Source organism: Akebia trifoliata, chromosome 3 (assembly GCF_017979445.1).
Source record: "Akebia trifoliata isolate Shusen 1 chromosome 3, ASM1797944v1, whole genome shotgun sequence".
NCBI lineage: Eukaryota > Viridiplantae > Streptophyta > Magnoliopsida > Ranunculales > Lardizabalaceae > Akebia > Akebia trifoliata.
In genome coordinates, this window is record NC_141377.1 from 44,536,087 (window position 1) to 44,553,436 (window position 17,350).

General features: G+C 33.7%; 2 protein-coding genes across 2 annotated transcripts; both read right to left on the minus strand.

Annotated features, from left to right (window-relative positions):
- Nucleotides 1–410: 410 nt before the first annotated feature.
- On the minus strand, nt 411–5,198 carry LOC147407244 (serpin-ZX-like). Its single transcript, XM_086435718.1, has 2 exons — nt 4,599–5,198; nt 411–1,271 (listed from the first exon to the last, which is right to left on the minus strand). The coding sequence occupies exons 1-2, from the start codon at nt 4,986–4,988 to the stop codon at nt 486–488; spliced, it is 1,176 nt and encodes a 391-aa protein (XP_086291844.1). The 5' UTR covers nt 4,989–5,198; the 3' UTR covers nt 411–485.
- A 1,839-nt stretch (nt 5,199–7,037) lies between these two features.
- Nucleotides 7,038–11,709, minus strand: LOC147407245 (serpin-ZX-like). Its single transcript, XM_086435723.1, is given in 3 exon segments — nt 7,038–7,930; nt 11,067–11,296; nt 11,299–11,709. Coding segments are annotated over 3 exon segments (1,167 nt in total). The 5' UTR covers nt 11,456–11,709; the 3' UTR covers nt 7,038–7,150.
- Between the last annotated feature and the right edge of the window lie 5,641 nt (nt 11,710–17,350).

Here is a 17,350-nt window from a genome sequence, read left to right on the forward strand (position 1 = left end):
GAATAGCATATAATTATAATAAAAAAAGCCCAATGATCAGGGAATCTGTTTCCTGAATTTTCGCCTTCTTGAAGACAATCATTTAGAACTGTCCAATCTCATATCATCTTACCCAAATAAAACAAGAAAGAAATTGTTCGTTATGTAAGATTGGCCAAATAGAAGTTACATTAAAGGTCTCATTCCAGATTCTGTCCAAGGAGGCTATGAGAGCAACCAAATTTATAGCTTACTCAATGTCAAAACATTGCCCCATAAGGTACTTAACGTGTACTCCTGTGGACACTTGTGGGAAAATTCAATCGCCCATTTGTATTTGGTTTGATCTGGCAAGTCTCTCAAGCAGGGTATATGACGGCTGCAGCATCTATTATAAGAGGGTAAACTAAATGGCGGACTACAATTCTCGATCAAAAACATTAGAACAGCTCCAGTTTTATATTTATTGGATTTAATATTTACTAAAGTAACAAGTTTGGCCAACTTTAAGCAACATGTGCCGGATTGAGCACTTGCCCAACGAACACCACCACACCAGTCATGTCTTCCCTGATAAGGAACATGAATGGGTGGTCAGCTACGAAGTCTATGGGACTTGAAATAAGCAAAGACCTCAACTTCACCACACCTGCAGAAGCTGCAGCAGCTTCGGTACCTTCTTCATTAACTTCAATAAAGGATTTGTGGAAAATGCTAGAGACATGTAGGTCCTTACCCACAGGTGAGTCCACCATCTCAGTCAAACCCTCTTCACCAGAGAAAGGCAGCACCAAGCCTAATCCCTTCAGCATATTTGAAGCTTCAAAGCCAAATGAAATCTTGAACCTTGGGATCCTGAACTCCCCCACTTCGACTTTTTGGTGAGGGAGGTGGCGATCTAGGAACCCGGGTTCTGAGCCCACCTTCTCTACCAATGCTGGCAGACCATCCTTGGCATCAGGTAGATAGAAATACATAGAGAAAGACCTCTTATCTTCACCTTGTTTATAAGGAAGCCCAAGGACCTTGAAACCATCAAAAGCACTGACTAATTGCTTCTTCTTGCTGGTCATGAAGGGAACTTGGATGGAGCTTCCATTAAGAAGGTGGAAATCATAGTCTTTGGTTTTTGATCCATCGAATTTTTCATTCCAGGCTCCTTTGAAATAGAGTGCATTTGCAAAGATGAGCCGTGTTGAGTTGTCAACTGACCCAGGAGGAATAACCTCTTTGATAAGTCCACTAGTCTCCTTTTCAGCCCATGAGTTGACTTCATTGGCCACTTCACCAGCCTACACCATCATCAACAATGATAACATCACTCATCAATGACCACAAAACTAGCAAAAAATCATTATCAAACAAAAACTAAAGTACTATAAGGTCATAATACTTGTTGACCTTGCAAGCACATAGATAAAAGCATCACACAAATCGAAGCCCATTTGGTTGTGCATATTACAATGTTTTCAGATGTACCGGATCAATGCACACCTTTCTACTCTTGTTAACATAGCTAAATGATGGAGGTCCTCGTAGCAATTGCAATGGCAAATTTTGTGTGAATCACTTGTCAAAGACCGTTGATTCGACACATCATGATTTTAATCATACCCTATGATGCTCATGAAATGTCTATGATTGTCTTAAAAAAGGGTGGCCTAAAGGAGCTGATTCCAAAAATATAACTTGTGCCAATTTTCAGATGTACCGGATCAATGCACACCTTTCTACTCTTGTTAACATAGCTAAATGATGGAGGTCCTCGTAGCAATTGCAATGGCAAATTTTGTGTGAATCACTTGTCAAAGACCGTTGATTCGACACATCATGATTTTAATCATACCCTATGATGCTCATGAAATGTCTATGATTGTCTTAAAAAAAGGGTGGCCTAAAGGAGCTGATTCCAAAAATATATAACTTGTGCCAATCGGAGTCCCATTCTGTCCAAACAAGTTAAAGATGTTCAAGGTAGATGCAATCTCTAACACCTTAGCATTGCACATAAGTATGGGTAGCAACTACTTCATTTTAGAACATTTGGTTTGGGGGGCACCGAATATCAGTTTGGGTTGGTCCAGCAGTTGATCGCATGGGATTGGTGGTGACACTATCCAGGAAGAATGGCCTGTGATGTGCTTGGCCAATGAAAATAGTAATTTAATTGTTTTATATATACTGAAATATCCCAAAGATTTGGGGTTGACTAAACAAATCTTGTTCCTTCATTCCACTCTGTTCAAAGCAGAGTTTTTTGTTATTGAAAGTGAATGTGTGGAAAAACAATAATAATAATAATAATAAAATATATATGCTGAAAAATGCCTTAAAAAATCAGCAGAAATATGTAAGAATTGGATGGAAAACTACAACAAAATCCCATGGTTGAACATTAAACTTGGAGCTTTTTATTCCCTCAAAGAGACAATAAAAAGCCACAATGCTAAATAACGAATAGATAAAATTTGGGTTAGAAGAACAACTCAAATGATATATTTTTTTTCCTCTTGAAATCAAATAACATAAGAAAATCAAATAACATAAGAAGCCCAAAAGTTCTTCATCATATTTTCTTTGATACAAAACTACTAGTACTACTACTATTATTATTAGGAGTAGATTGCCTTTCAATAAACTTTGATTTTCTTAGAGATTTGTTTCTCTTGCTTTGCTCTGTGGATTCAATGTCATTTATCTAAGGAGGAAGATGATGATCTTCTCCTTCATTACACCACAATTATACTGCATATAGAAATGATGGTATATTGATAATGGGAAGGATAGAATGCGTGGGACTCCTTAACTGTCAGTATTGCCGAAGCGGGTCTGTATATTAGCCCCTAAAAAAAGCAATCCTAGCATTTTTTTTGTTGGACAGTTCTAAGCAATCCTAGTGGTTGGATTGCCATAAAAAGTAACAACTCTCTTGACTAATAAAATAACAAAAATTTCCTCTCATTTTAATAAATCATACAAAAATACTCCATTTCTAATGTTATTTTCTAAGAAACCTTGAAAAAAAAAAAAAAAAAAAAAGGGTTTTGTCCCAAGCTTCTGTTTTTTGGCCTCATCAATCTATACAAATACTAACATTCTAAGTTCATTATTAATGGGGAACTTCTGCCAAGTGGTCTAATACTCTAAATTAGATCACATCAATTGTAAATTATGTATAATAGTAAAATATGATCAATATGCCAAGCAATAAATTATGCTGCCCAACTTTTTGACCCACCAATTGATTCATGTGGAATGTACAATGATATCATACAGCTTAAGAAAGAGCCTTGATCTAGGATGATGCACTTTCATCTAGCAACGGAACAAGATTTTAATAGGTTCCTTGATGGATATACTTAAAATAGAGAATGTCATAACTCATAAGTAAGAATACATCAATGCCATAGATCCAACTGAACATTTCTCCCTACAGAGCTACATGTTCTCCAGCCCAAACACCATTTCTGTAGTTTCCTTTAATTATCAACCATAATGTTTTCATAAAAGATACAAAAATTTTGCCAAAAAAAATTGATCCTCATTCCAAGAGTTCTTTTCAGCTTACTTTATAGTCTATCCAAACCCCTAAACCAATGTAATTCACAAGAATGGGGAGTCCGCCAACCACATTCTTATTCATTGTCCCTTCTCGCGTGGTATTTGGATGTCTTTTTTATCTCATTTCCAGATGGTTTGGGTTTTCCCTCTTTCTCTTTTCGCACTTTTTGAAGGTTGGAGATTCAATATCTTCTCTTCTAGAAAGAGGTGTATGTGGACTATCCTTCCTTCAACCATTGCATGGGGTCTCTGGAGAGATTGCAACAACACAGTGTTCCAGAGTAAAGAGAGCTCATCTCATACGGTGATTTTGGGGTTAATCTTATTTTGGTCGAAGATGAATAAGGACTTCGAGGACATGTGCTTCTAAGATTTTGTTTTCAATTGGGATACAATTTGTGACTCGTAGCTCCCCTTCGGGCGTGTATCTTTATTTTCCTTTGTACTTTCTTTTGTTTTTGGCTTTTTTCTTTCTTTGTTCTTGGCTTGATCGTGTTTTTTTGTCTTGTTGTTTGGGGGCTATCTCAGCCACCTTTTCTCCTTTCTTTTCAATGGAAAAATTTTATATTTAACAAAAAAAAAAAAAAACCCACATCTTTTTTGGACATAAACTCACAACTTAAATGGCCTCTTTGGATAACCCACCCCCTTAGGGTAGTTATGTAACTATATATATACTACTTCCCGATCAAAAAAAATATATATACTACTTCTCTGTCTAATAAGAATCTCACCGGAGATCAAAGCATCCTGACCAAATCAATAAGTTTCTCTAACAGAAGATATAGCTTGATATAGAAAGAATTCATGTTGCAGACTCCAATATCTACAACAAATTTTAGATGATAATGATGATTATAAATCTTATGAACTTTTTCTTAAAGAAAAAAATAAAAATAAAACGTAGAATATGTAACACAAGGGTTTCACAATTCAAGTCCGTTTTCACTATAAGGTTCCATGCATTCAAATAGAATTTGATCAAATTTAACATAACCCAGTGAAAAAATTGAAATTAAAAAGCGTAGAGACTAGAGAGTGAGTGAGAAAAAAGTAACCTTGGTCTGGAAATCAACTTGCTTTGCTGTTGCCTTGTAAACAGTGTTGACAATATCTTTAAAATAGGGTTTGAGAGTGAGAGATTTCTCGACCCAGACTCCATTAGCGAAGGAGATACGAGGTCCTCCGGTTGAGCTTCCATCTGCCAAGACGAGCGAGACCAATTCAGAAGAGAAGGAATTGAGATTTCCATTGCTTTTGGATCTGAGAAGCGAGAGTAGTTGTTCTAGGATTCGATCCTTAGAACCAGAAGCGATCAAGCTGAGAACCACATGGATGGACAAGGGAGAGAACACAAGGTTAGATTCCTTGCCTTCCTCCAATATTACACGCTTCGTTATTTCTAAAGAGAAATCTGTTTGGTTTCTGATGGATTCACGGAGATCCATTGAAGCAGAGAAAGCTTGTTTTTCAGTAATTCGATCGAGAGCAGAGAACAGGTTTTATGTTTGCGATATTTTCAGCTTTGACTGACTAGTGACTATTACGTGTCACAGATTTCTTAACTCTCAAGCATTTTCCTTTATTTTAAAATCAGGAGTCCTGACAGATAAAGGTAAGATTACAAAGATGCTGCCACATGCCTCTTCCTCATCGAAACAGCACACTAAAGAATTAAACTCTGGCGTGGTTTACAAGCTTTATTTAGAATGAAATATCTTTGAGCAGTTCTAGTAAACCTTGACCTTGGATGGATGTAAATGCCCCCTTACATTTCAATATATTCATCTACACTGTTAAATATATCTCTCAAATTTCCCCCTCGTTTCGTTTCGTTTCTTCTCTTTCTACAAACAATCGAAGCAACACGTCTTTGTAACAAAGCAGTCTAAACAAAGATTTACATTCTTTCTCTCCTCTTGTTTCTTATTTTATGTTGTTTATTATAATACTTAAATATTTAGGATTTCATTAATTATAATACATGTGGGTTCTTGTGATTATATCAATTTAGTTTTTTAGTTGAAGATTTCCACATTCGATGGTCCAGTATCAATAGGAGGCCATCAACATGGCTTAAACTCTGTTGGACTGGCCATATCGACATAGTGAGGTTTGGAAGCTTTTACTTATGTTGATAGGTACCTATCTATATGACCTATTACATGTTGACACACACACACACACAAACACACACAAAAAAAACATTTATTGATTTTTTTTTTTCTCTTATTCATTTAGCTCAACGGTTCATTGAGTTTATTTGGCATTCTTTGAATTCATCATTTCATTTATATTGACATCATTGAGCTTAATGTTAAATGAATAAACCAAACATTAAAAAAGAGAGGAAACATTCCAAGAGAAACAAACGTCCATTTGATGTAATCTATTGAAATTTGGGTTTTAGGAGATTTATAGTGGAAAAATCAATCTATAAAACAAAAATTGAAATTTTCAGTCTGTCTTCCACATGAGACGCACAATATAGAGGCTAGGGCTTTGTGTTTTAAAGTGGTGAGTGCACTTATTGAAAATTGGGGGATATAGAAATATTCTTTTTTTTTTGTTTGAAGGGGTACACTTACGTCAAATGGTAAGTGCAGATAGAGCGTCCCTAAATTTTTTAGATTGGCCAATCACAAGAACCCACAAGTATTGAGGGCATCTCCAATTTATAAAATTACCAATATTAGATTTCATGCAATTAACCATATGAATTCTGTGAAATCCCAACTTGATTTTCCTGTAAGCAAAAAATCTCTCGAAATGAATTTGGCCTATTTCAAGTCCATAACATCTGACCTAATTAAAACAAGAAATAAGCCATTTATAGGAGTAGGAAGAGAAAATTCGCTTATTGCTTGGCTAATACCATTACAAAAATCAGCATGATCAAATTTCTCAAAAAGAAATACCCTGCATGTTTACCGTTTTATTTGTCTAATCCAATGACAAAAATTCAACTAATCAGAATGTTTGGACTTACAAATTTACTAGTATGAGTTCATTTGTACTCCATGACCATTACACTCCGAATCACAAACTGATTCTTTTTGTACCAGTTCTCAGTTAAGTCTAGTAGGAGCAAATCCAATAACACTAGTTCAGACTTTTCTGGTTCCCTTTGTACCAATTCTTGGTTCGGTCTAATAGAAACAAATCCGATAACATAGGTTCAGACTTCAGAATATGAGGCTGGCTAATGGAAATCATGTTAATGGTAGGCTACAACCCCAATTCTGTCCCAAGGGGGCAGCCATATACTTATACTATACTCATCACCTAGAAAAATCATTGCTGAGGAAAATGAACACAGCAACATTGCCTGACACATAAGTTGATGTGTACGCCCTACTGTTGGGACTTGTGGGTTCAATCAACCGGCCCCCTATGGTTTAAGTTTGGGTGTTGCATTCGATTTAGCAAGTCTTGTGCAGGGCAGAATATAATTCTATAAGACTTGCACCTGCAGCATTATATGGGTGTAAAAAAAATGCCGGGATTAAAGCTTGTATTAGCAGAGAAATACCCTTCATTCACATTAGAACAACTCCAGTTTCACATGTATTGGATTTAATATCTACAACACTAATACATTAGGCCAACTTTAAGCAACCTGTGCCGGATTAATCACATGCCCAATGAACAACACCACACCAGTCGTGTCTTCCCTGATGAGGAACATGAACGGGTGATCAGCTACAAAGTCTATTGGTACTATATAGCATGTCTTAGTAAATTTTGCTGCGGAAGCTGCAGCGGCTTCAGTACCTTCCTCATTAACTTCAACGAAGGATTTGTGGAAAATGCTAGAGACATATAGGTCCTTACCCACAGATGAGTCCACCATCTCAGTCAAACCCTCTTCACCAGAGAAAGGCAGCACCAAGCCTAATCCCTTCAGCATATTTGAAGCTTCAAAGCCAAATGAAATCTTGAACCTTGGGATCCTGAACTCCCCCACTCCGACTTTTTGGCGAGGGAGGTGGCGATCTAGGAACCCGGGTTCTGAGCCCACCTTCTCTACCAATGCTGGCAAACCATCCTTGGCATCAGGTAGATAGATATACATTGAGAAAGACCTCTTATCTTCACCTTGTTTATAAGGAAGCCCAAGGACCTTGAAACCATTAAAAGCACTGACTAATTGCTTCTTCTTGCTGGTCATGAAGGGAACTTGGATGGAGCTTCCATTAAGAAGGTGGAAATCATAGTCTTTGGTTTTTGATCCATCGAATTTTTCATTCCAGGCTCCTTTGAAATAGAGTGCATTTGCAAAGATGAGGCGTGTTAAGTTGTCAACTGAAGCAGAAGGCATAACCTCTTTGATAAGGCCATTAGTCTCCTTTTCAGCCCATGAGTTAACTTCATTGGCCACTTCAACAGCCTTCACCATCAACAACAATACAATCAATGACAACCACAATATCATTACATCAGTGGCAAAAAAATTATCACACAAACAATATTAATTGAAACAGAAAATACTATTGTGCTTAACAAAATCCATTCCTACCCCGTCCAGCTATGGTTTGTGGAGCCTGATGGTACTCATCAGCCAGGAGTATTGTTCACCATTGAAAAATGATAGAGAGTTTTCTCTTCATAGTGGAATCGGTGTGGATCCATGGATGTTACTCAATCTTAAGGGAACCACATAAAATCTATGTGTTTTCAGTGTGATTGCATCTTGTTATTATTTACTTTTTTTATTGTTCTTGGATCAATTTCTACACACCCTCCTTATATTCTAAACACTATCATCATCTAAGAGAATAACATTCTAAGGAAGAAATCACAAAAACAAAGAAAAAGGGAAAAAAAATTATCAAGTAAAAGAAAAAGGTAATTATGGCAACGGTTCTGGATGAACGAGCCACAAACATAAAAGGAGGATCAATTAAAATTATCTGGATACTAGGGTCTGGAAAAACTAAGTTTACCACAAACTAATATCCATGAAATATTTCATTCTTCTTTTCTACACATAGTTTCTTCTCTTTCCCTTTTCCTTACTGGTTTTCGAACCAAAAGAATACAATAAATCAAAGGCCTATCCTGAAAACCACGCATGTGCACTGTGTACAGGATTTTAAGGGAAATTGGAACTCTGCATATTTTCCTAGGTTGGAAAACAGGTAATATATTATTCTGGTACTAGTTCATGCAAACACATCAAGGAAATGAATTACAAAAGAGGGGTATTTACACTGACATACAAATCCATACAACACTTATTGAAGGTAAATGGGAATTTATCCCATATTTCTCTCTGAGTAATGCTTACCAACCTGGATCCATTATCATAGTGACGAAACAGAATCAAATGCATTCAGGTAGTATTAATAGCAATTCAATGTTTTCATGTTATATTAGTTCCTTTCTCACCACCTAGGTCCAGTATAGTTAAGGGCGAAAGGTGCACTTAAGGCGCAAAGGTCTCTTGGTGCCTATGAAATACGCCTGAGTGAAGCAAGGCACAATAAAATTATAAAATTATAGGTTATAATATTCAAAAATAAATAAATAGTGAATGATAGGTTTTAAATATTTTTCAATTATAACATGTATAAAAATGGATTTTGTAAATATAGTAAAGTATTCATTCAATACTTCAAAAAGAAGAATCGTCAATAGCAACAGAAAAGGTAGAGGATGAACAAGAAAAAGGTAAGTATAAGCATGTCGATAACATGTGTCGTTACTCGTTACACCTACAACATAAGAACAATTAGGGTTGTCAATGGGTGGGTCCAGTCCGGGCTTGGTTGAGCCCTAACCCATCCCTAAAGAACCGGGTTGTACCTTAGATCAACCCTATACCCCTAGTGGGTCTAAGTTGACTAAGCCGAGCCAAATACAAATGACAAAATGTAAATCTAAATATTTTTAATAGTAGAAAATGTACTTTCCAAATAAATCTTTTTTGTATCTGAAAACTATGCAAAATAAAATATATTTATTTTATTCAATTTTAAGTGTGCCTTGCACCTTAACTGAGGAGCAGTCAAGACGTGTGCCTTGGTGTGCCTTGCACCTTGATTAAGGCGCAGTCAAGGCATGCACCTTGGTACACCTCACTTACACTGCCCTGCCTCGAGGCGCACCAAGGTGCTCGCCTTGACTACCAGGGTCATAGAGCAGTGCTTTAGTGCTCTGGTTAGCTCCCTAGTGACGTGAGATCAAATCTCCCAGCCCGCGATTATTCCTGATACGATAGTTTGTGGGAGTTGGGGCATATCAAGAGAGACTAGTCCTACTTGGGGACACCCTATGTCAATAAAAAAAAAGTGTTTTCTCTTGGTATTTTACTTCTCTGTCATTCTCATCTACATAGATGAGCTATGCAAATCAGTAGCTCAAATTCATCATACTCATTGAAAAAGTTGCACTGTCAATTTATGATGATCCACCTTTTTCGGCTATCTTCTCACATATAATTCCATCTATCAACTCTTCATTACAAACACATGGTGATATCAAATCTCTTAAAGATGGAAATACTTTGAATCTTGCATCCTTCAAATCTGAGTTGAAAACTTTTTGAAGGGATCTTCATTCTTCCTATCTCCTCCTTTTTATTTTTATTTTTTTTTATTGGTAAAAGACATTTATTGGAGAAGAATCAGCAAATAAATTACGAGGCATCACCTAGGGTAACTCTAAAAGAAAGGTAAAAAAAAAGATCAAAACTATAAAAGATAAATTCTCCCAATTAGACATTAAGTCATCAAACCTAACTCCCCCCCCCCCCCCCCCCCCGAATTCACCAGCCTTCTACACATGGTTTTTAAACTCGTCCAAGACTGAGACATATCGCCTGAGTTAACTCGGTATTGAAACTGAACGAGAACAACTCACAAAGTAATTTGAAACGACCGTGTATCGTGACATAAGTGAGACGTCTCGGACGAGATTTTCCAATATCTCGTCCGAGACAAACAAGACCTCACAGAAAATGTATAAATCGCGAGTTAACCGATACGTATCGGATGAGATTTTCAAATCTTGTCAAAGTTAAAACGAGACAAACGAGTTAAAGTCCTCAACCCTATATTCTTTCACCCAAATCAATTTTTCTTCATCTTCACAACTAATTATTTTGATAGGTAAATATTTAATTTATTTATTTTGAAAGGCATATTATGAATATTTTGTTGTTGTTAATTTTATGTTTTTTTGACTTCATTTTTTAATAGGAATCATTTCCGAATTTTTTCTGAATTTTTCAGATTTTTTTAATATTTAAAAACCATTGTCTCAATGTGGAACGAGACGTGTTGTCCGAGTCAACTCGGTATCAGAGCTGAACGAGACGAGAAACCGAGTTTAAAAACCATGCTTCTACACGACTACGCGGCCACACCTTGACCTCACTGGTTTAAAAGGGAATTTATGCAAAAAGAATCGAACTTCCATGTTGTCAAAGATTTAAAAAAAAAAAAAAAAAAGATACATTTTAAAGATTTTTGTGATAAAGAGTCCCATTTTTCTACAAAATGAGAGAGAGAAAGAAAGTCAACCTTGGTCTGGAAATCAACTTGCTTTGCTGCTGCCTTGTAAACGTTGTCCACAATATCTTTGAAACAGGGTTTGAGAGGGAGAGATTCCTCGATCCAGACGCCATTAGCGAAGGACAAAAGAGGCCCTCCGCTCGAGCTTCCATCTGCCAAGACTAGCGAGACCAACTCAGAAATAAAGGAGTTGAGCTCTCCATTGCTTTTCGATCTGAGAAGCGAGAGTAATTGTTCTAGGTTCGACCCTTCGAACCAGAAGCGATCAAGCTGAGAACCACATGGATAGACAAGGGAGAGAACACAAGGTTGGATTCCTTGGCTTCCTCCAACATTACACGCTTCGTGATTTCCAAAGAAAAATCCGTTTGGTTTCTGACTGATTCTCCAATATTCATTGCTGCAAAATAGCTGGTTTCAAAAGCTCTAAACTTATGAGGGAAGGACTAAGGACTAAGGAGTAAGGAGTAAGGAGAGGGACTAAAAGAGGCGAATGTCGATGATGTCAATGGACAGACAGACAGACAGACTGGCAGACCATTCAAGATTTAAATTTCACTTGTTGACAAACGATAATAAATAGGAGTTTATTCGATTTTGGAATACGGCAGACCAACAACAAAGGCTTGCTAGCTATTCAGAATACGGCAAATCGAGCTACATTTGATTTTGGATTGCTAAAAATTCTGATAAATATGCGGCACATGCTTTATACACCAAAAATTTGTCCATGTGACAGTGATGGGCTGATGTTAGCGGTGATGATAATAATTTTGGTGGTGATAACAAAGACATTGAGATTATTATTCCATTTGATTTTTATATAAAATTCAAAGTCAAAGGGATAAATCATCAACTTACATGGCATTTTTATATGGCAAGACCCTCTATATTTATTTGAGATTATACCTTAATTTTTCAAATTGATGATTTGTCTCTTGACTTTGGTCTTATTTTAAAAATCAATGGAACAATAATCTCAGTGTCTTTATTATCACCACCATCATTATTACCAACACCTTCACCATCATTATTAAAATCATTATCATATGGTTGTTTTTTCGAATTTTTGAAATGAAACGGATAATACACATGAAGCATATGCCGCATATTTTCCATTTATTAAAATTTTGGCTGAATTTTAGATTGGATTTTTGTAACCAAAACTTGAATTTTTCACGAATTGAATTTTTTCTGTATTCTAAATTGCTGACAAGGTCTCCAAACACTTGGATAAGACAATGACAATAAAGGCATCCGAGTCATTTTTCATTAATACCAATTTGAAAAGATAATAAGAAGATATCCTAAATATAAACAAGACTATGGAGGGGCTTTTTATCATCAGTTTGAAAACAAACAGAGCAACGTTTGGGTTAAAAACAAGATTTCTTCAAAATTTTCAAACAAGTTAGTTGTTTAAAACGCAAAAAAGTTCTCAACTATAAAGTTTTTTTGTATTTTGTATTTTTTTTTTATTGGCAGATCTACTACACCTTATTAACAATCTCCCATTTAATTCTTGAAAAATTCACAAATTTTCATTTTTTTTTCAGTGAAAGAATTATTCTCTGGATTGTTGAGCTATTTTGAATAATTCACAGATTTTAAGTTTGAAAAAAATAAAACACGATTTTAATGAATTTTATGCCTTTTACAAATTTTATAAAAACTCGATGGAAAAAAAAAAAATGCTACTATAATTTGTTGTCTATTGCAAAATGTAAACTTGTAAGTTGTGACGTGTAACACAAGTCGATTTTGAAGCATATATATATAAATATATATATATATAATATATATATATATATATATATATATATATATATATATAATATAAAGTCCAAAACTACATAAAATAGTTTCATTAAATTCCAATATCAACTTACATATAACAAAAATAATGTTGATTACATTGATCTTGCAATCCTTCTATATAATGTTCTCCATCAGGAATATACATCTCAATAGCTGGGACATTTGAAATATTTTGTTGGTAGGATGAATAACAGGGAAGTTACTTAATAGTAAACTCACATTTCAAATTAATAGTCCTAACATGAATAAATGAACAGGCTAATCTATTACAAATAATACAGAATTTTAAATAAGTAAACAAAAACGAATAACATTCGAAACAAACTAATTTTTAATAAAACAGTAACGAAATATCTCAATCTCATAATAAAATAAAAGAAACATAAACATGACATAAGAATATTAATCCTAGTGATATATTTGATAAGAATGATGAAATACACGATCGATACAAAAGTATCAATCAGTATATCGTTTCTCCAGTAATTAACTAGTGTGGAACTCACCGTTAATTCTTGATTTTATGGTCGATCTAACAATTTACCATAATTGGTTGACCGTATTTTTTTGCTCAGGTTAGCTGTTGATCCATAACGAAGATTAATCATTTGATTATTATACTATGTAAATGATCATTTGACAAACCAATTTCATCGTACCTTTGTTGAATACATGTGTTCTCAATCAATTTAGTCATATACAAATCATCTTTACAATTTAATTTATTGTTTTCCAATAAAGATAAGATAAGAATTTTCTGAATATTATGTATAATGATATTCTCAAGTGGTATCTCATACTACGGAAAAAATATTAAACCCCTATTATTTCAAATTAATTGTTACTTCCGGAAAGAACTGTCGATTAATCTTATAAGTACTTATTACCCTTTTAATAGATAATAAAAATAATAATTATATTTAAAAAAAAATTCATTTGAAATAAATAAAACAAATTTGTAAGTGTAATGACATTCCTAGGTATTCTAGAATTATAAACATTAAACAATATGTCGAAAAATAGTAAATATGCAGGTACACCGTCCTTATAGTTACCATCCTAATTGTATCATATGTTTTATTATACATTGCTCAAAAGAACTTTAAATTTGAAAATTCCTCAACATAAGCACATACAATCGAAAATCTCATTCTTGATTCCAATCAATCGAAAATCTCATTCTCAATTTCAAATTTAAACTTAAATATTTCATTTTTTTAATCTATTATCATCTAATGAAAATATACTATCAAAACTATATGTCTTAATAATTTTTTAAATGAACACTCTACGAAAATTACTATGAAGATCAATTTGTTTCAAATTGATTTTCTCATTACAGTTACTTAATTTCATTTATTTTTATTTCACAATATTAAAATATTAGAGAAAAGATATAAAATAAATTATTCTACAATTTAATGCATAAATTTTGAATTTAAATCATAATAAATTTGAAACTAACTATCAAAATTGAAACAAAACATATTTCATTAAAAACTATACTACGAATTTGAAATTATAAGTTTCCTACTTTCACAGTTGGGTTTTATATGTTTCTATGGTATAAAAATGAATTTTCTTACTAATTTTCTTGACGATTCGACAAAATATTCTGATGACTAAGTAGATCTCGACGTTGTGGATATTTTGTTCTTCAGTGTCGAATCTTAATTCACATATAAAACACGTTTAAATCTCAATCAAAGATAACGTACACAGACTTACTATCAAAACCCGCTCGTTTCTATTTCTGTTTTTCTTCTCATAGATACGAATGTAAATCAGTTTATATTATAATATAGAATATATAATATATTAATTATGATAAATATTTATCTATTAACACATTTATAATTTATAATATATTATAATATTATATTATATAATAATAATTTTATTTATAGCAATTACACCTCACCCCTTTATATTTTAATATTTTCAAATAATCTCTCTTATATAAAAATTATACTTAAATCTAATTTTTTAAATATTTTTAATAAAAATAATAATTAATAATATATATTTCTTTTCTCGGTTATGTCTATATTACACTATAACAATTTGAACTGAGTATCTCAAATTTTCAAAATTTCTTATCGATTTTTCTCTATTGACCAAAATACCCTTTATGTCATAAGTTTTCTTGATCAAATTAATATTTTTCTAACTTATCATATTAAACTCAGATTTAAGCAAGTTGACAGTTTAAACTATATTTTTCGATGCTTTTGAACTCAATGATAATTTTCATTTGATCAAAAGAATTTCCTATACAATTTTGAGTTTTATCTACTTTAACTAAATGATCTAATTTTTCAACCATAATCATGATAAGAATTTTCGAAATATACATTTCATTTATCAAATTCTCCTTATAGTAAATTCTTATTTTAAATTGATAATATTACAATTTATTTTTAATATATTTTTTTATAACTAAATAAAATAACAGGTCAATATAATTGACTTAATTCCTCAATGTACGTAATAAAATTTCATGTTATTGCAACCTTTACCATCATAATTAACATCACCATTACTATTATATAATTGAATTTTTGAAATGAAATGGATGATATACGTATGAATCTTAGTTTTCATTTATCAAATTTTTGACCGAAGTTTTACAATCCAAAATCGAATATAACTCAAAATTTTACCATATTCTGAATTGCTCGAGAAATCCACATACTTTAACAATCTTAGCAAGTTGACATCCTTTATAACTTTTTTTACTTTACAAGTGCTCGATAACAAGTGTAAAGATTTCCTGACAGTCCCCCTATGCCCCCCATCACAAAACAGTAGATCAGTTGCCTGACGATGCACATAATCATAAATATTTTTCTTCTATCATGGGGCTAAGGGGGGGTGTGCGTAAGAGGGAGACGTCATAGTATCACGACTCTAAAAATTTCTTGCAAAATTCAGTAAGTGTTCCGCTGACAAAAGTTGCAAAACTAAAAAAAAAATTACTAAATTATTTTTATGCAGAAAACACTACTTTCTGTCAAATAATAAACACAAAACACTGGTTGATTCAACCAACTTCTCATAAACTCAGATCATATTTTCAAATTATTAGTCGAGTCAATATGATGGATGTTTCATATTGAATACTTGATCTGATATCTTGTAAGTAAAAAAGAAAGGAAAAAAAGATAGAAGAAAGAAAATTATGTGGCTTAGAAGTGTGCCTACTCCACAGTCAAATCACTATATTCTTGAGAAATATTACTGCCATGGGGATCCTTAAATCCTAATCCCCTCCATTAGGAGGCGCAACGAAAATAGTTCCAGCATAAATCTGCAGAATATGAGCACCTATCAATACAAATCACTGATTTGTTTTCTAAACTGTGACTCAATACAACAATAATAAGGCCTTGGCCCCACAGATTTGGGGTCGACTAAATGAATCCAAGGCATCCATTGTGAGCTGCACACATTTTGTGAAGACACAAAGCAATCTGGAAAATGGATTATCTAATCCTATCGTAGTAAATTAGGTTAGGATGAAAGTAAACTCTCATCTTAGTCCCCTCGCCAATCCCAAGCCCAATAACATCTTCTATGTAACTAGAAGGGTGGCATTACTGCACACAGACCACTAAATATAGTTATGTAAGCTTAACTTTGTGATCAGCAAATGTACATGTGGTATAATCCATGCTTTGGAGAGAGACATCAACCAGAATCTCCTACACTGCCACTCCAGCAAAAAATGGAAATCATCTCCTGTAAATCCTAACAGTGCATACCTAGATCCATTTTACCAAAAACATGGCCATTATCACTCTGCTTCCATCAGCCACTAATTCTTGTGGAAACCTACGATTCCAATTTCCACCCACATTAAATGCAATATCAACACCTATAGTTACTAATGCATCTTGATCTTTGCATAAAACAAAAAACCAATAAGAGAATAAGAATCAGTGCTGCATTTTTTCTTAAAACCCAATGAGATAAAGCATCTCTCAGTTTTTTCTATTTCTAACACTACTAAATTCTGTTCAGAAGTAAAGTTGCAAACAATTAAAAAAAAATTACTAATTATTTTTATGCAGAAAACACTACTTTCTGTCAAATTAATAAACACAAAACACTGGTTGATTCAACCAACTTCTCATAACACTCGATCATATTTTCAAATTATTAGTCGAGTCAATATGATGGATGTTTCATATTGAATACTTGATCTGATATCTTGTAAGTAAAAAAGAAAGGAAAAAAAGATAGAAGAAAGAGAAATTATGTGGCTTAGAAGTGTGCCTACTCCACAGTCAAATCACTATATCTTGAGAAATATTACTGCCATGGGGATCCTTAAATCCTAATCCCCTCCATTAGGAGGCGCAACGAAAATAGTTCCAGCATAATCTGCAGAATATGAGCACCTATCAATACAAATCACTGATTTGTTTTCTAAACTGTGACTCAATACACAACAATAATAAGGCCTTGGCCCC